At 36.7% G+C, this 20,351-nt stretch overlaps 1 protein-coding gene across 1 annotated transcript in view; it reads left to right on the forward strand.

The window, feature by feature from the left end:
- The window catches only part of Fap (fibroblast activation protein alpha), a 73,544-nt gene that overhangs the window by 26,562 nt on the left and 26,631 nt on the right, over positions 1 to 20,351 (forward strand). The window contains 9 exon segments of the mRNA XM_028769144.1: positions 607 to 727; positions 1,774 to 1,928; positions 4,068 to 4,171; positions 6,049 to 6,184; positions 10,405 to 10,449; positions 14,668 to 14,772; positions 14,871 to 14,941; positions 17,292 to 17,345; positions 18,999 to 19,123. Coding sequence (XP_028624977.1) covers positions 607 to 727; positions 1,774 to 1,928; positions 4,068 to 4,171; positions 6,049 to 6,184; positions 10,405 to 10,449; positions 14,668 to 14,772; positions 14,871 to 14,941; positions 17,292 to 17,345; positions 18,999 to 19,123 — 916 coding nt within the window.

Raw genomic sequence — 20,351 nt, forward strand, 5'->3', positions numbered from 1 at the left:
AGAGAGAGAGAGAGAGAGAGAGAGAGAGAGAGAGAGAGAGAGAGAGAACATGACTATTTCAGTGGCTAAAAACGGGAAGAGTTTGGATAAATTGAAACCCGTTTGAGAATTCCGCAAAATCTCAAGCTCATGGATAGACTTCTTTAAATATCGCAGTCAAAAACTTTATCCTTATACTCAGCCAGAATGCGTTGTGCCAGAGAACTCAGGAAAAATATGGTTTTCACAAGTTTCCCAGACTAGCTTCAGACAACATGAAATTTTGTCCAAGCTCTGATTTAAGGACTCTAAATAAAGATTAGATCTGGCTAGCTATTAATATTCAGGGGTTTATTTGACTACCTGTCAATATGCACAGTTACTTATTGGATAATAAAATAACCATATCATGATAAAAATTAATTATTTGATTCAGATTTTAAAATCATAATTAATGTTAATGTGAGTTAATTATATTTTTTACCTTATTAAATTATTTTAGTTGTGAATCCTTTTGCATCTGAATTACCAGCCCTTTAAAAGACTGTAGGTAAATAATTAAATATGCACTGTTACTCTATTTGTTAGGGAAATTTCCCCTACTGAGTAATTTTCTACCATTTTTAGGCATATGTCTATCAAAACAATATTTATTTGAAACAAAGACCAGGAGATCCACCTATTCAAATAACTTACACTGGAAGAGAAAACAGAATATTTAATGGAATTCCAGACTGGGTTTATGAAGGTAAGCTATGTTTCTTTTCTACTGCTTATATATTAGGCTTATATTAGGCTTGTAACTGAAAATAATTACACATACTCAGTAAAAATTAGTTGAATAGAATATTCTTTTAATGAGCTGTTTGTCCTTCTGAAAATAGGTTATATTACTAGGTTATGGACAGAATGAGGTTCATCTTAAAGAATAAAATCTTGTCAGAGATCAGTATAATCGATATTCATGAATGTTACTATAAAGTGGAGATTTATAGTCCAAGAACTATATGGTCCTTAACTGAGTTAATACATTATCCAGTGTTTGTTTTGATTAGGTAAGACATCTTCCCCTCCCCCAACCCAGGCTAAACAACTTCATTATTTTGCAAGAAAATGTTCTTAGTTTTTTATATCAACACCCTCTTAAATTTTATCCGTATTCTAGATCAGGAAGGACACGGGACTTTAATTAGACTTTAAGAGGTTGTCTAGTCTCTATTCCTCGAGTCCATTTTTTAAAAAAGATATATGTGTGAATGTATTTACACACACACACACACACACACACACGTACACACACATGTGGGAGAGCACACACACACACATTAACCCTAGTTCGAAAAATTCTCAGGAATGAAACTCAAATTCTGTTGGTAATATCACTTGCCAGTAAACTCACAGCCTTCTTTGTCTACTTCAGGTACTGTCTACTTAATAGCCTGCTTTGTCTACCTATGGCTGTAGACAGTGTAGAGTCTGTTTGAGCTACTTTAGGTTATTTTTAAAATTGCTCTAAGGGGAAAACTAATTATTAACAATGTGTTTATTATTTATTTTAAATGTTACATTTCTGGATAACAGCAATTACTAACAAGACTAATTGACATTTGATATAGAATGAAATTTAAACTGTTCCTCTTAATTTACAGTATTTTTTTAATAACCAAAGTATGGCATATGTTACATACACATTAAAAACATGATTTAAGCTAATAAATATTTGTTTAGATGTATTAACAATCATTTTAAGAATAAGCTATAATTATAAATAATATGTAAATTCTTATTTTTCAGAGGAAATGCTTGCTACAAAATATGCTCTTTGGTGGTCTCCAGATGGAAAATACTTGGCATATGTAGAATTTAATGATTCAGATATACCGATTATTGCCTATTCTTATTATGGTGACGGACAGTATCCTAGAACTATAAATATTCCATATCCGAAGGTATGTGAGATGTTTTTAATAGAAGACTTCATCTCTTTGATGTCAAAATGAGCAATCATTACCATGAATAGAGGTGGGATCAACACATTTGGAAAGCTTCTTGTCCTTGTATGTCATAAAGCAAACACTGTACTGTGCTCTATTGTTTATGTGGACATCTGTTGCTTTGGACATCTGGCTATGCTGGAAGAAGTAATCTTTGCAAAATCTATTGCAGAATCTTTGAAAAAAACATATGGTCTAGATCATGGAGGAAAAACAAGCTTAACTTAGTTATAATTATATATATATATATATATATATATATATATATATATATGTTCCAAATTCAGGGTAAAAGTTCTGTTTCACAATTCTCTCTTGAATTCTCCTGTAAATGCAAACGAGAAAGGGAAATTCAAATATTGAATTTGATGTCTTTGTCAGGTAGTGTCAGGCACATGTTAAGATCTCTTGTAGATAGGTAAGTGAAGTTTTTGAGTCTCTATTTCCTTCTTAAGACAATTAATGAAAGTAAACATCATACACATTTTTTTATTCAGTTCCAAGGCTAGAGGAGAAGGGCCTGAGTGTGCAGCAGAAAGGCTGAGTAACAGGGAGAAAGCACTGCGACCTATTTTAAATCTAGACAAAGGCATGAAATAGGAAAGTTTGGAAAGGAATTTGCCTATTATAAAATAATTGGATATTTTTTTAGAATTTTAAAAAATACATGCATAGTTCTTAGTGCTTTTATTTCTCAAACCCTACTCATGAATGACTCCAGCAGGTCCCTATATACTATAAGATGGATGTGGCATTTGCAAAATTGGCTTTTGAAACAAGCCAAAGACACCCCAAAGAGAGAAATAGAAATATAATGTTTATGTTAAAAGTCACTTAAGAAAAGGAATGAGATAGAAAATAAATGTTGAGATATAAGTCCCCTCAAGGATGGTGTAGAAAAATGGAAAGTTGGAGATGCTTGGAAGTGAAAAGCCTGATACTTGGAATCCAAAATTAAAAGAACGGAATGTTCTAAAGACTCAATGTGAACAGGAAGAGATAAGGACGCTCAGAACTGAGAAGTGACTCCCACTTGTCTGTAAGTGTGTGCCTAAGTCTTCACGTTTCTTAACAGACTGAGGACACTAAAACCTCTAGCACTAGGTAGAGAGATGAGAAAATTCCAAAGAATCAAAAAAGTCTCAAGAAAGACTTTAGGTCAGGATTCTCAACCTGTGGGTCTCGACCCCTTTGGTGGGTGGTTGAAAGATTCTTTCACAGGAGTTGGCTAAGACCTTTGGAAAACACAGATATTTTCATTACAATCACAACAAAATTATAGTTATGAAGCAGCAACCAAAATAATTTTATGAGTTGAGGTTACCATAACACAGGGAAATGAAATAAAGGGTCATGGCCTTCGGGAGTTTGAGAAACACTGCTTTAGATGAATGAAAAATTAAGTCACCAAACACTGTGCTCTCAAATGCTGTGGATTCGCATTTTAACTGCAATATTCTTTCAGAAGTAAAATAACATCGATTCAAAGACAGAGTCTAGGTATGAAGCGTGCTGTCATGTAAATTTTAGGTATGTGGTAGCCCAAGAAAGGCAAACCAAGAAAAAAATGTAAAAGCCCATGGACGCCTTATTTGGCAGTGAGATTTGTCCCATTCTTTGGGAATGAAGCAATGGTGGTGGGTTGTGAGGTACAGGGAGGATAAGAAATTTGGTTACTCAATTGGTAAGTTTCGTTTAGTTCTGATTTTTGTTCTCTCTCAAACAGATCCATTACCCTTTAGAGCACACAGGTATATGGTTATTCTCATTGTACCAATAATGAAACACCTGTCTTGAAAATCAGGATAGAGTATAGGCTGTAGACATGGATTTTCATATCCCTGATAACTTCTCCTATAAATCAAGTCTCTCGTTAAACACCTGAAATGCATTTGACTCTGATTGATACAACATTGGTAACTGCAGTGCAAGTAAATAGAAATGAAGTTCCTGGCCACTATGTAGAACATCTTCAACTGTTATTTATTTAGCTTTTCTAACTAATTAAAATGTGCCTTGAATCCTAAAGTGTCTTTAAAATATTGGTGGTCAGTAAAATTTGTATCAGCTTGTAAATTTCCATTTTCTTGGCAGGCTGGAGCTAAGAATCCTGTCGTTCGTGTCTTTATTGTTGACACTACCTACCCTCACCATGTGGGCCCTATGGAAGTACCAGTTCCAGAGATGATAGCCTCGAGGTCAGTGATCTCAGATCCCTCTCTCATTTTTAAACAAATTTCAACATATTGAACTTTCTACATCATAGTTTAGACTTTATTTCTAGTGAGTTGAAGATACACATGCCAGAAAGCAGAAAATTAACATGCAAGATGCATGCAAATTAAAAGTCACAAATACGTTTCTTGAACTAGTTTTTAAAATACTCTGTTACTCATTTAAAGACTCATTTAAAGATGACCATGGTGATGAATCTAAAGCTTTCTGGGGTTTTCCTTGGAGGTAGAAATGTAAACTTGGGACCAAAGTGCAGATTGGCAAGTCTTTAGCGTGAGTCTAGTTTGCCTCAAGCCAAGCTTCATGGATCTATGTGCATCCTGGAACTTTATAAACCAGACAAGGCAACTCTTCTCAAACATTAGTATCATCTTACTTTGAAATAGTCTGTTTTGATTATCTAGATGGAGGATTATATGTCAAGAAACCGACAGACAGAGAAAGGAAACATTTGGGATAGAGAGATGTCTCAGTCTTTAGGACTATGGTGATCTTGAAGAAGACTGGAGATTAATTCACATTACTCACATAGGGTAGCTCCAGGAGGTCTGATGTCCTCTTCTTGCCTCTGCTGGCACTGGGCTCATGTGTACAAACCTATACTAGAACCAATGCATATACACACAATCAAAAAAATTTTCTTTTTTTTTTTTTTCTGGGTGTGTTGGTTTGGGTTTGGTATGAGATAGGGTTTCTCTGTGTAACAGAGTACTGGCTGTCCTGGAACTTGCTTTGTACACAAGCTGGTCTTTAACTTGAAGCAATTACTTGCCGCTATCTCCTTAGTGCTGGAATTAATGTTCTCACTTCTCTAGTATAATTCAGATATGCCTGTCTGATTGCCCTTGATTATAGCAACCTTCCAGACCTAAGTCAATCCTCTGTGTATATCTGTTTGAATTTGGTAAAAATCTAAGAACCTCACCTGCTTAGCCCAGAGGGCTTGACTTTTCTCCTCCATCTAGACCAAGGAGAATTAGACAGAGTCAAATGATTGCTCACAACAACCTGGTTAATGGAAGCTTGAATATACATTTTTAAAAAATATAATTTTCCTTAGGTGGCAAGTAATAGAAACAACACTTCAGTCAAGAGGCATGTTAAGCACACTCAGCTCATGTTTGCATATTCAAATCAGTACACTATTATTTCAAATCGATACAGAAACAAAGACCTACATGGCTAAATAATTTCACTGAGCTTATATACTATGATATGACATTATGAGATCAGGATTTGATTCCTCAGCTCCTTCTAGCTCCATGAAAAATTAAAAGCTCTGCACTTTGGGCTATGAATTTTCATTCACAGACAAGTATAATCATATCATTTATTGACACTTAGATATGTTATAAAGATCATCAAAGCTTTTTAGATCATCTGATTATTATAATTTCAACACTTGACCATGATAACTGCTAAAACTTGGCTTCCACATAAATCCACCTGGAAACAAAAGTGAACTTTTCACTATATTTGGCTTCTCTGCATCAAGGAGAAAGTTTAAAACAAAGGAGAGGGGATTATGGGCACATCATAGAAAATGTAACACTTTTATTCCTCTTAGACAAATATATAGCTTCCCCCTTACATCTTAATTTTGTTTTTCAAAAATGGGGAGAAAGCTCAAGTACAAATAATTTTCTAAGATAAATAACCTCTTACTTATTTTAGCCAGCAGATCTTCTTAAATACTATTCTCAGAGAAAATTTGCCTTTCTTATTTACTAAATATATACTCTATAGTATCAACTGTTTTTTTAGAAACTATAAATAAAGATATTCTTTAACTGTGGTAATGAGCTGATGATTGAGACTGTCTGTTTTGGTTTGTTGGCAGTGACTATTATTTCAGCTGGCTCACATGGGTGACCAACGAACGAATATGTTTGCAGTGGCTAAAAAGAGTGCAGAATGTCTCAGTCTTGTCTATATGTGATTTCAGGGAAGACTGGCATGCATGGGATTGTCCTAAGGTAAAACTGCTGGCAACTATTTCTGAAAATGGAAATACACCAAGAGCCTCTCATTCATGGGTCACAGTTTGACTTGTTAAGCAGGATTTGGTGCATTCAACTGCTGATTGCTATGTAAAACCATGTTGCTGCGTGTTAACAGCAATTGCAACATTTTTATCAAATATAGCAGAGCAGTTGTTTTCTTGAATGGCTTTGACTTTCAATACAGAAAGACATGAAATGAGCCAATGTGATGTTAGGATGGTGATCTAGCCACTGGTGATCATCAGGGCAGTCGTCAACAGAAGCGAAACAAGATAAAACACAGAAAGAATGGGTTTGTCACAAAAACAGATGTTTCACAGAAAATTGGAGAAAAATGAAAATTGGACAAAATTGTCAAAATTGAAAAAAAAATGAAGGTGAGTGAAGTAGTGCCTATTTTAAAATCAAAGGTATGTTCTTGAGAGTAGGGCACGGAACCATCTAATCTCCATTCACCTTATGCTGCCTCCAGGGATCTTTGGAGAGCACTCCCTACTGTACTAATCTGAAGATGGAGAGCTTGAAAACAAGATGCAAATTTATCATCGAGCTTCAGTTGTTTTCCTTGTTCAAATTCAAACATAATCTGCTGAAATTAATGAGTCCATAGGTACTGCACCAGTCTGAGTCACTGAAGTATGCCTCTCTTTAACTACTCATTTTAGATACTAAGTTTTTTTTTTATTAAAAATGGTTTCTTTAAATAAAAAATACTGCTGAGTACATTGAGAGAGAGTTCTAATAATGAAAAAAATATTTTACTAAAACAAATGTAGTGTTAACTTATTTTATGAAGCTAAATTCTAGATCAATCAAAGTAAGTCATTAAATTCCATCTAAGATTTAGAACATTTCATTTTATATGGAGAATGTTTTATTCTGCTTGGAAATATATAGGAGCCATACTAGGCAGCATTCCCTAGGCTGAAAATGCATTTAGGTCATTATCCTGTCAGAAAAAGTCTTGATTAAACTTAAGCAATTTGCAGGACACTGAGGTTATTTTACTTATGAGTTTATAACAAAGCAAATAAGTTTTAAGTAGTACCATTGGAAAAGCTTGATCTCAAACTAGTTAATTAGAACTCACTGATCTTATTGACTGCTTTTAGTTGGATATATCTTCAACACCCTGGAATCCAAGCATTATAAACTCAGCTTTAAAATTATTAACTTGGAAAGTATGAATACAGAGAAATAAAATACTGTTTCATTTGCAATCTGAAATTCTAATTCATCAAAATCTGAGACAATGTAACCTAAATGGACAGAAAATATAAAATGTCTTCACAATGAGGAATGGAATTTCCTGGAAAATGACCTTTATAGCTAGAAAAGCAATTACATTTAGAATATTTTGGCTGAATTAACTTACAATTTTCCAACAGCCATACTCATGACTAATGTGTTTGTGTTCTGAAAACAAGTAATGTTTGAGGTAATCAATCAATATTTTATTCATGTTGCCAGACATGAAAGAAGTAAGAAAGCTTGCAAAGTTATTTATTCTATAAAAATATTGGTGAGATTTATTAAGAAATTTCTAGCTTGCTGTGCAATGTTGGTATTCACCTTCAATCTCAACACTCAGAAGGCAGAGGCTGGCACATGTCTGTGAGTTTGAGGTTAGCTGGTCTACAGAATGAATTCCAGGACAACCAAGGCTATACAAGACAGAAAAAAAAATGCTGTATCAAACAAACAACACCAAACAACAATAATAAAAAAACAAAACAGAAAGAAAGAAAAGAAATTTATAGCATAGTGAATAACCATTTTATATGTTATTCTTGCCTCTCTAAAATAATTTTTATCTTCATAACTGAAGATTGTCAAAAGGTTTCACTTTTTTTCCATCTTGAAATCTTTTTTTCTATTAGACATTAGCCTACCACTATAGGACTCAGGAAACTCTTCTTAAGGACTCCAAACTCTTCTTAAGATCCATTGTGTTTGAAGAATATACATGTCTCAAGGTCTTTATTTTGTTTTGACTTTGTGTGTTTGTGAGTGTGTGTTTGTGTGTGTTTGTGAGTGTGTGTGTGTGTGTGTTTGATTATGAGGATGTTGATGCATACGTGTGTTCAGACAGGAGTATAGAAACCAGAAGACAACCTCAAGTACAATCTTTGGGAATGTTAACCATCTCTTTTGGACAGAGTCTTTCATTACCCTGGAGTTCATCATTTAGGCTAGATTAGTATGCAAGCAACATACAAAACACCTCAGTGAACAGTGCTGTGATTACAAGTACATACCAACATTTCTGCCTCTCATTTTTAAGTGAACTTTGGTGCTGGAACTCAGGTTATCATTCTTGAAGGCAAACACTTTCCCAATATGATAAAGATCCATTACCATAGCTCCTGGTCTTTTCTAGATAAGTCTGATTCATCTAGAAATTTTTTTCTTCTTGAGATTATATCATTACAACAATTCTCCCTTCTCTCTCTTTCTTCCAAACACTTCCATATATGCCTCCCCACTTCCCTTCCTATTCATGACCTCTTCTTTTCTTAATTGTTACTGTATATGCATATGTATATACATATATATTCCTCAATATAACCTGGTTAGCTTGCATAATGTTACTTGTTTGTATGTTTCCATGGCTATTTGTCACTAAACAACCAATGGATGTGCTCCTTTCTAGGGAAGACCACCATTCCAGTTCCCAGCTTTCCCGAATTGCCTAGAGTTCTTTATATAAGGGTGAGGCCTCATGGGCTTTTCCCTATCTATTTTGGCATATCCATTGGTGTCATCTTTATTGCGCTTGTTTGGGCTACTTGTTTGGCCACCTACATAGAATCTTTATTCTTTAGTTAATACATTTCCAAGGCAAGCCAACAGCACTGCTGTAGGAGGAAATTCCAATGATTAATTGGCTTAATATATAGTAGGGATTCACGGTTCATTTATACAATCAATAGCAAATCCAAGAAAATGAGGTCTGGTGTGGAGTGGGTATTCTGCTCCATAATGCAGTTCAGAAACCCAGCCAATGGCATTTCTGTTATCTTAATGTGTAGTTCTAAGTCATTAACATTCGACTGGAGCAGGAAGGAAAGAATGTGGGGGGGGGCGGTCTGCGTGAGTGATTTTATGGGAAGGGCTACAAATGGCTTCTTTCTCTGTTCACATTCTGATTCTAGACCTTACCACATGACTATGTCCCACTGTGAGGGAATGAGGAAAACACGATTCAGCCACAGAAAGTCAATCCTGTCCTAAAGTATAACTTCTGTTTCATTCACAACTGTCTACTTAACTCCCTCTAGGTGATCTTTATTCATAGCAGATGTTTCCAGAACTGTTTGTGAAAATTTCTCAAACTTATTTCTGTTGAACTGAGCGTTCAATATCACCTTACTCTATCCCCACTCTATCCTTGATCTGAGTCTTTATCAGTGTTCCCTAAAAAACGGAATTCTAAATGGTGTTTTTGTCCTCCTGACATTTTAGCGACTACCAAATACACATTGTCTCTCATGCTTACAATTAGGTCTCCTATATTTGGTAACTGAAGTCCTTCATTGAATTTACTCAGAGACCAAAATGCCTGGATGGCATCATGGTTTCTCTAAGATCTTGCTGATGCCTTCCCTCTTCCAAATTCCCTGTGGTGCTTTCCTTTCTGTCCACTGAGCTTACTACAGTAGTCTATGCCTACTAAGTCAACTCATAATGTTCTTTATTTGTCTAGGAAAAAGTACTATTTACATTTCATGATTTCTAAATATTTACATAAGAAGTGATACTTCTGCATCTTGCTAAATCCTAAGAATACAAATGTTTAGGTTTCTGGCTACTTCATAAGACAAAAGAACAGAACCTCAACTTCACTATGGAATTCCAACATCTCTGCATCACATCACGTGCTTCATTGGGGCTGAATTTCCACACATTTGTGATAATTCTGAAAGTGGTCACATGGAAAAACTAAGGAAGAAAAATTTTTGAAATTAGGTTTATCACCAATTTGTCTATACAGATTCAGCACGCTGCCCTTAAAAAAAAACCAAACCAAACCAACCAAACAAACAAACAAAAATCTTTAGTAAAGTCTCCTGAGCCAGGGCCTCAGTTGAAGCACACCATGATCAGGCAGATTAACTGTTGAAAAATGTCCAAATTATACCTTTGAAAAACTGTTCTTTTTGTCCTTTAATATGATCTTTCTTTCTTTGTAGAACCAGGAGCATGTAGAAGAAAGCAGAACAGGATGGGCTGGTGGAGTATGATTTTTCTATCTTTTTCTTTACTTTGAGAGCACCCAGCATGTTCAGTGAACTGACTTTTACACAGCGTGTGTGTTCCACCCTACATGTCGTGCCCCGGTATCAAACAGGGAAATGTGTTTTATTATGATTTGTGATTAATTGTGTCTGGAATCTTTTGATAGAGTTATTTAGTGATATATGAGGTTTGTTTCATATAAAAACAACCACCATTTAAGGAAACTGATTATATTTTGTCTCCTACATTAATTATTACAAAATAAGTTGTAGAATAGGTGAATGTTGTCCAGACAATGCCACATGCCACAAAAGTACATCATGCAAGCATCTGTATCGGGATGGCTCCTGGGATGAGCTTTAGACACAATGTACAAAAAGGAACAAGTGGGTATTAATTTTAATCTTTGGAAATGTATTTAGCAATGAAACTTCTAAATCCCAGAAAAAGATTATAGACAATACTTCATAGTGAGTACTTTTGGGAATAATTTTCATCCTCTGAAGATACCTGCTTTAATAGATATCTTTCCTAACTAGTAGCAATGAAATTGGTCCAAGAAAACATAGATAGATGTATATGATTAATAAACTCATTCAGGTAATTGTGTGGGCACACGTTTGTGTGTGTGTGTGTGTGTGTGTGTGTACGCGTGCACCCACATGTGTGTAGTTCTTGGGATCAATAAGGGCCACACATCCTAGGTAAGTGTCCTATCATAAGCTACATTTCCAGTCCTTGTTCAGTCAATAGTTTTGGGACCTTTAGACAAATTTTAAAAGCTGGTCATAATAGTAAATATTAAATGGTAGGGTTTTTTTTATTGGATGTTTTATTTACATTTCATATGTTGTCCCCTTGCCTCATCCCCCACCCATCCGGGAACCCCCTATCCCCTTACCCCTCCTCCTTCTTCTCTGTGGATGTAACCCCTACCTACCCCCCCCACTCCCACCTCCCCACCCTCAAATTCCCACCTCCTGGGGCGTCCAGCCTTCATGAGGTCAAGGATCTCTTCTTCCACCTATGCCCAGCAGGGCTCTCCACCCTTACATATACAGCTGAAGCCATGAATCCCTCCCTAAGTGCTCCCAGGCTGGTGGTTTAGACCCTGGGAGCTCTGGTTGGTTGGTATTGTTGCTCTCCTCATGGGACCACAAACCGCAAAAAATTGGTTTCTTTAGAATTTATCCAAGATATTTAAACTGCAAAAGAGACAAGAAATTAACCAGAAATATTTTCCTGTAAATAATATACAAAATAAAAGAACCTAAATTTTAGCTCTTTACATTTAGAAATAAGCTCTGAAATCACAATGCTTAGACTACGGATAAAACAAAACTATCACCAGCTTTTTAAGCAATAAAATACCATACCTCTTGGTTCCATACCTCTTTGTCCTGTGGCTAATACCTCTTAGTTAAAAACAGAACACGAGTTTTATGGTTTGGTGTCTGAAAGCCTGTACTTTTGTCTAATTGTTAGCTCAGCTTAGGCATCATCTTTTGCCATTTAGTGAGGATGTTAAAATACAAAACTGTGAGAAGCAGCCTTACTTCCTAGGCAAGCTATTTTAAATGGCTTTGCACTTCATTCAGAGATAAGCAATTTATCAGGAAAATCTAAGCATGATAAAGAAACCAGGGCAGGGCCCTGTTACAACTGAGGTCACCGCAGTTGAATGTCTTATCTAGTGCCCAGGTGTGACTTGCTGCAAGAAGCACTTAACTCAGAGTGCATTATGACCCTAGCTCTGACAACATGAGAGCGGAAATATTTCACACCCTCTTTACCTGACCTAAGTTACCTGCTCATCGGAAGCAACTGTCTTTCATGTGCGCAAAGAAAGGGAGGAGATAACAGCCTTTGCCCAGCAGAAAGATTCTTCCTGTTTGCCTGGTACTAATATCTTAAAAGAGAACAGTCTGTACTGTTAATTTTTTATTTTCAGAACAAATAAAATTGTAAGCTTTACTCAGAATACAATCTTTTTAAAACTCCCTTAATTAACTTATTAGGTATGTAAGAAATAACTGTTATTATTGTTATTGTTATTATTATTATTATCATTATTATTATTATTATTAAAGGCAGGCTTACTGGGAAGCTGCTCTCAGGTGGGTGAGTTCCCTGGCCCTAACAACCAAGGACAGGGAAGACACCATGGGGAAAGAAGGGGTAGGGGAGGGAGAGATAAAGACAGAAAGGGGTCTGCGCACAGAGAGAGAAGAGAGGAATAACTTTTCACCATGTTACATTAAAGTGGTCTGTGGCTTGGGTTCCATTTGTGTGACTAAAACATGCAGAACCAAATGTTTCTCACACTATATAGTATGAGGGAGTAAGGAAGCTGCTTGTCTAATGCTGCCATTCCTTGCTTGAGAGCAAAACTTTCTGAAATGAAGAAGCAGCTTTGTCAAAGGCCCGCACTAGAGCAGTGCATCTCCAATACTTAGACTCAAGATGCAAACTGATCTGAAGTAGCTCTTATGACAAGTGATGCTGATGGATACATATGCAGTCTCTCCTTACTCAATTTTCCATTCTGTTACAAATGTATTAAAAGATACACCAGACATTTATATTTAGCCAAGTTTACTTGAGCAAAGATTATTTGTGGATCAGGCAGTGTCCGGGATACAGAATCCTTTCCTGTGTCTCTCCATGTTGCCTTGTCTTTTGTCTTATTAGAACTATAGTCCTTGGATCTAGAGCTAACACTAATCTAGGAGGACCATGTCTTCCATTTTTATCACAATAGCATCTGTAAAGCTTCTATCCAGGTGGCAATAAATTTGGAGAAACATTAGTTACCCAGTAAAAATATAAGAGATACATTGCATTTCAATGACGTATGATTATAAGAGCAACAATTTTATCGAAGAATTTCCAGCATCAGTTCACATCCAAATGTGACCATTAAATAATTCTATAGCAATTCTCCCTACTACCTGTTTACTCAGAATTTGATCTCAGAAAAGATATATATTTAAAAAAGGACAAATGTTTGAGGGTAGAAGACACTGGTGGGTATGGATGCTTATTGTTTTCTTCAGTTGTAAAATAACTGAACAGCTGGGCTACTGTTCCATGGACTTAAACCAGATAGACATACCAGGTTTTAAGTTTTTCCTGAATGTTATAGAGGAGCTCTGTTTTCATGAGATTTTGCTCAGGAAGGTGTCATCATATCACCGGAGGACAGCCTGTAAGAACAGCCATAAACACAGAGCAAGACTTTTTTTTTTTTTAACAATGGAAGACATATTACCCTATGGATGAAAATTTGGCATGAGACACTTTCAGAATTCAGTCATCTGTACTAGTTAGGATATTGAGTTGCCACTAGTTCTGTTCCAGAACACTTGAGTGACTGATAGCTGAATGCATTTAGATGGTTCCCAGCAGTATGTTCCAAATTCCTCAAACTCAGGTTACAAGGCCATTCTGTTTCCCAAGCTCAGAGCTAAGATCTCCCTACTCCCTAACCATGCTTCACTGCTCCTCTCAAGCGTGCTATTAAAATCTGGGGCTTCTAGACCATCATATTTGAATCACTCAAATATCTTCAGTAAGCTGTTGACATTAGGAGCTTAGCATTAGATAACGCAAAAATCAAAAGTACTTCTGGGGCTGGAGAGATGGTTCAGCAGTTAAAAGAACTGGCTGCTCTTTTTGAGGACTGGTTTTAATTCCCAGCACACACATGGCTGCTCACAACTGTCTGTAACACCAGTCCCAGGGGAACTGACCACCTCACACAAACATACATGCAGGCAAAAGGCCAATGTGCATAAAAATAATAAATAAATAAATAAATAAATAAATAATTTATTTTATTAAAAGAATTATTCTTTGATCAAATACCCCCATCTTAGAATTTGTTTTGATTAAATGTCAACATTTGTTTGTTATTCCTGCAACACAATTCCAAACCACATCTCTTTAAGACAGAAATTTATTAAATTAGACGTCGTAAAGCTTGGGGCTTCAGGGGTGGAGTGAAGGTGTGCGATAGCAAATGATCACCAGTCGGCACCATTGAGTGTTTATTAGAATCACTGGAAAAGCTGTCCTTTGAAAACCTGGAATTTCAGGTGTGGGTGGCAGGTGATAGGAGAGGTGACACACCAGGATTCTTAGGCATATAGGGCTTACAAAAATACCTGTGGCTTTCAGTTCGTCTTTTAGATATAACCTTTGTTCATTTCTTTCAGTTCTTTGTTTCGACACCAGCTTTTAGCCAGGATGCCGTTTCATACTACAAAATATTTAGCGACAAGGATGGTTACAAACATATTCACTACATCAAAGACACTGTGGTACGTTCCTTCCAAGATTTCTCTCCTCAAAGATCATTCACTTGAGGTTGCTCAAGTGACGCTCAGCTTCACACAACATAATGTTTGTCTTTTTATAGGAAAATGCTATTCAAATTACAAGTGGCAAGTGGGAGGCCATATATATATTCCGAGTAACACAGGATTCACTGTAAGTACCGCATGCAGCACGATGTACCATTTAGGTTTTAATTGGCACCAACCAATGGATGTACAAATAATAGACTGTACTGTCTACTCAGCTAATGGAAAGAACATTCTGTTGCTCTTTGGTTACTTTCAAACAGCTATGATCTCATGAAGACTGCATATTCTTTAGTCACTCAACAGCAAGATTTCCTTTTGGATAGAATTGTTTTTTTATTAGGGACTTTTATGAAAAGTCTAAAAATTCTCAGCAATTGATTCTGAAGGCTGTTTTTACTCTTCAACACTGAGAGCAGTGAACACACTTCAAAGAGACATAGAAGGTAGCCCAATTGAGACCCTTTTGCAGTGATTTGGTGTTACCTGTAAAAGCCGTCAGGTATTGAGGGATTACTGTAAGTTAGTAATGATTGCTCTGAGTTTGTAGATGAGAAAACAGATATTCAGAGCATGTAATTGATTTGGCTAAAGGCCATTGAATTAGTGGAAGATGAGACTGTAGACCTAAAGCTTATGAGTCCAAGATGATTGCTGTTAATCTCAGAAATTCTTTATGTTCTTTTCTTTCAGTCTGTCCTACACAGGGTCTCATAAAGCTGTCTTGAAATAGTCACTTATGATGCATTTAACGAATTGGAAGTCCCTGGCTCTTTTTTTCTTTCTTTCTTGTTTGTTTGTTTGTTTGTTTTTCAAGACAGGGTTTCTCTATATAGCCCTGGCTGTCCTGGAACTCACTCTGTAGACCAGGCTGGCCTCAAACTCAGAAATCTGTCTGTCTCTGCCTCCTAAGTGCTGGGATTAAAGGCGTGTGCCATCACTGCCCCGCCCTGGCTTTTTTTTTTCATCTGTCAATTCTAATGCTGTGTAAATTAGTGATATTTCCTTGATATTCATAGTCCAAGTGTCATTAGATGGAATTTTGGAGCAAAGGAATAGAACTAGTCTAATCTAACTATGTAGACAGTGTTAGGAACCTTTTGCTAATCTATGGAAACACTTGAATGGAAGCCAAAGGTCCTTACATGGAGGAGCGATAAAAGTGACTAGAGTCAGGAAAGTGAGGAGATAAAAATGAATGGAAGACAGATTTCAGGCATAATAGATTTGGGGATGATGAAGGCTTGGAGATCCTGCCGTGGTAGCAATGGTGGCCAGGGGTGACTGAGACCTGAGCTCAGGGAGCTGGATGATGACAATGAACTGTAGACTAGAAAGAAAAAGGTTATGCCACCTTTGGTCCTCAGGACCAAGGCTGACATGGGAGGGGGTCCGTTCCTATCTTTTAAGTGGATGAAAGGAAAGAGTAGATGTTTAGGAAAGATGGGATAGAATAATTGTTATCATCTGTGAGGGAGAAGAGAGAGGTGGGAAGGTGGACAGGCTGCAGTGTTAGAGGGGGAGCTTTGACAACCTGGGAATGCTACATGGGGCCATTGGGGAACGAGACTGAGCAGTTAATTCACACACTGTTTGAAAGGATGTGGGAAAGAGAAGGGACAGTGAAGACTGGAGTCCTGTGACATTAGTACAGACATAAATAAAACAGACACACACAGGATTTGGATATGAATTTTATACTGGAAATGCATTGCAGTGTGCTGTCTCCATTTTATAAGGAACATGTTAATGACCCTGAGGATACCTGGATGGCTAAGCCCTCCTGAGAATTAAAACAAACCTTGTCTACTCTAAACTTTTCACACTCTATTATGCTCTTCTTGAGGGAGAGGGGAAAAAAGAGACAGCTACTTTGAGATATTCAGATAAATTCACAGAGGAATCAAGTTATGTCACTAAACTGGATTTTCCACTTCATCGTGTATTAAGACATAAAGGAGCCTGCTCCTGGGCAGTTAGGTAGCAAGTTTGCTCTCCTGTGGTTTGTTCTGCAGCTCTGTGAATTAACGTGGCCTATGATATGTTCAGCTCATCTAGCTCAGATGAGTTTCCTGGCATGGCAAGTTTATCTACTACTGGGTGTGTAGAATAAAATCAAAATGTGTCCTCAGTCATAAACAAATAGCATAGTCCTGAGAAACCAGTAAGCATTTATAATGGAAAAGGAAAAGTGTAATATTAGTTTAAATAGGTCAGTTTTCATGGTTCATACCTAATGAATCAGAATAAGATAAGGGGATCATGAAAACAGTACTGAGCTCAGTTTTACCTTTCTCTGATCATCTGTAAGTTTCAATAAATGCTCCAACACAATTATGCACAGCAATAATTCGTCTATATAAGTATTAATAGTTTCATTAAATTCATGTTTTTGTCCTTGTTAGTTATTAATATTAGTGACAATATTTTTTTGTAATTCAATAAACAATACTTAATATTTTGTACATTTATTTCAGGTTTTATTCCAGCAATGAATTTGAAGGTTACCCTGGAAGAAGAAACATCTACAGGTAATTTAGATCAATTCTAAATAGTATTGGTAGATAGACACAGAAATAAATGAGTAAAATTGAATCATAACCCTCAGTAGATGTAGAATGTTTTTGGAAGTGAAATGTCATAAAATCTACTTGTAAGTTAGGGCAAATAATTCAGAAAATTATATGTCAATATAAAATCATACACACCTAAAGTATGAGCCTACATATTTTGAAAAGAGTAATACGAGAAATTCTTATGGTGACATAAATAATAACTTTATATAATTATAGATACTTGACAAGGCTGGAGTTAATTCAGGACTTTTATTTATTTATTAATGCACATTTATTGAGCACTGGCTATGTGCCACACTGTTTCTACACTTGTAGTGTGAGCTTCACTATGGCTCACTTTGCTATAGTCATTTCCATCCCTCTATTAGTTCTTAAAGTTCAGTCTAATTGTCCTGTTGATGGGTGGGATAAAGACCAAAAGGTTTCTCTCTGCCTATAGAAATAAAAACAGTGATTAACATTGTTGATGCTCTGCTGTAAACCAAATAACCAAATTGCACCTATAATTGAACTTAATTTTAATAACCCTATGCCACATACAATATTACTGGAGTTGAGATTTGAACATAGGTATGTTGTTCTCTGAGCCCTTACTGGGAACTCTCTTCTTTACATTTCCAAAATCACACAAAAATTGAAGCATATAATATGTAAGAGGAAAGAAAAAAAAACCCTCATCTTCATAGTCCTCTCTTCACACCTGGATACACACTTAACCTTTCAGTTGGGAATCCTCCTTCTCTGGAGACAACAATATCTCTAGACATTGTGTTTTATGTTCAAGGCTATCTCAGAAAGCTATAAGAGAAAGGCTTTGAAGGTGGGAAGAGCTCCGACCTTTGGCAGAGCACCACCCAGTATTCCAAAAGGGGAATCTGATGCAGTGTGGGATGAGAGATCCAGTAGCCTATTATTTCTTAAAACTAATCACTCCATTCCAGGGCCACATAGAGGGCATGTGAGTGTGGGGACATGGAGGGAGAAAAGTGTTGCTTGACCTGTGTGGGATGGAGGAGGCATCCTCTCTAGTTGGAGCTCCTAAACGCCCATGAGTCCTGTTGAAAGGATGAAAAATTAAGAAGATAAACAGAATGCAACTTCTCATTTTCAATTTGCTCATTAGTAAAGTCCCTTTCCAGATATAGAGAAGAAGAGGCATCCTTTCTTGGTAATGCTGCCAGAGTGTCTTGTATGCTTTGACTAGGAGTAGGAGAGGGAGAGGAAAAGAGAGGGGAGGAGGGAGGAAGGGATGGAGACAGTCAGAGAGAGACACACACACACAGAGATTTCTAACTACTTCAGAAGCGCTTAATGGATATGAAATAACCACTACCTCACTCCCATTACAAGTGTTCTATAGCTCTCTCATTTCAGGAAAACCACAGAGGGCTTCTCCTTCAAAGCTTGTGTCTATTCAGGCAAAAATGGATCAAACATCAAGCTACATCAAAACACTGTGATTCCCCTCTACTTTAAATGATATTGGCAACAGAAAAAATAGAGTGGGTTTGATGTCAATATGTAAATTAGTCACTTTACATGGAGTAGTACATTTTGATAAATACAATCTCAAAATTTCAGCTTAGCTTTATTTTCATTTCCCTCTAGAATTAGCATTGGAAACTCTCCTCCGAGCAAGAAGTGTGTTACTTGCCATCTAAGGAAAGAAAGGTGCCAATATTACACAGCAAGTTTCAGCTACAAAGCCAAGTACTATGCACTCATCTGTTACGGTAGGTGACGGACCTGACGTAAGCATGGCCATCCTCATTGCCTCTGTCATCAGCCTTGTCACTCCGTGGGATCACTTACAAGCTTTTCCTTTTTTGAGAACTTGTTACATATAAGAATCTTATCAAATGCCCAAAGCTTATGCAATGGAAAAAATAGGAAGATATTAGTCTCTCTTTTGCATTTGAAGAAACTGCGCAAACCAGCTAAGGTGTATGCCTCTGTTAGGCAGTAGCCAGGGCTGCAGAAAGAGCTGTCTGCTTCTAATCCACATCACTATGATGTTGCATGCAGACAACATTTACCAGATAGGCACAGAAGGAGAGATATCGAAACAGGAATATTCTCTCTGATAAAGTGGTTGTTCTGCTTTGGCCTCATGTGTGGAGAAAGCATCAAGAACAATGGCCAGGGACCAGAGGTCTATGCAATGGAGAGAGATTGTTCTTCCACATCAAGTCTCAATGAAGACAGAAAACAAATCTTTTGTCATTTGATCCTTCCTTAAAAATTGGAAGATATTTTTGAGTAATTCATTCAAATATTAACAAAGGAACCATGGTAGCACAACCCTGAAAGAATTTCCTGGTTGTTTAGACCATGGCTTCATTTCACACACAATTTCTTATCTAGATGAGTTAGTTTCATGCATATGTTATATGGAGTAAATAACAAGAAATATAAGCTAAAATAAGACTACAAACCAATGAAATCAGTGACAACTAGGGGTTTAGTAGACTCTCCAGTTCTATAATTGTTGCTTTTTCACCCTAGTTAACTCCAGTTTAGAGGTATAGGTGGCATACTTGGCAGAAAATTTAACAAAATGTGCACCACCCTCCTGTTTCTGATATCAATGGCTCTGGTGCAGGTAAGTAGACTTAGAGAACAACAGAGCCTTTCATCCTCTGAGATCTCTACTCAGATGCAGAGGCCTCCTGTGGGTTTCCTGTATAATGAACAAGAATTAAGGCCATCATGATATGTCACTTCTCTTAATCCAAAAGCCTGGCTCTAGAACCACCACAACTCATTTGACTTTGTAGACATGAATAAGCATTTTAACCTGAATGCTCCCTTCAAGATGGCATAAGATGTCAGTTTGAAATAACACTTTCATAAAATGTTTGGTCAGTGGGATCTTTGAAATGTCAAGAGATTGTTGTTCGTGGCCATATGTGCTGATTGTGATTATGGCATTTAAAGGTAAACATTAAATGTCCCTCTCAA

This window comes from Grammomys surdaster, unplaced genomic scaffold (genome assembly GCF_004785775.1).
Source record: "Grammomys surdaster isolate TR1022 unplaced genomic scaffold, NIH_TR_1.0 191, whole genome shotgun sequence".
In the NCBI taxonomy this organism is placed as follows: Eukaryota; Metazoa; Chordata; class Mammalia; order Rodentia; family Muridae; genus Grammomys; species Grammomys surdaster.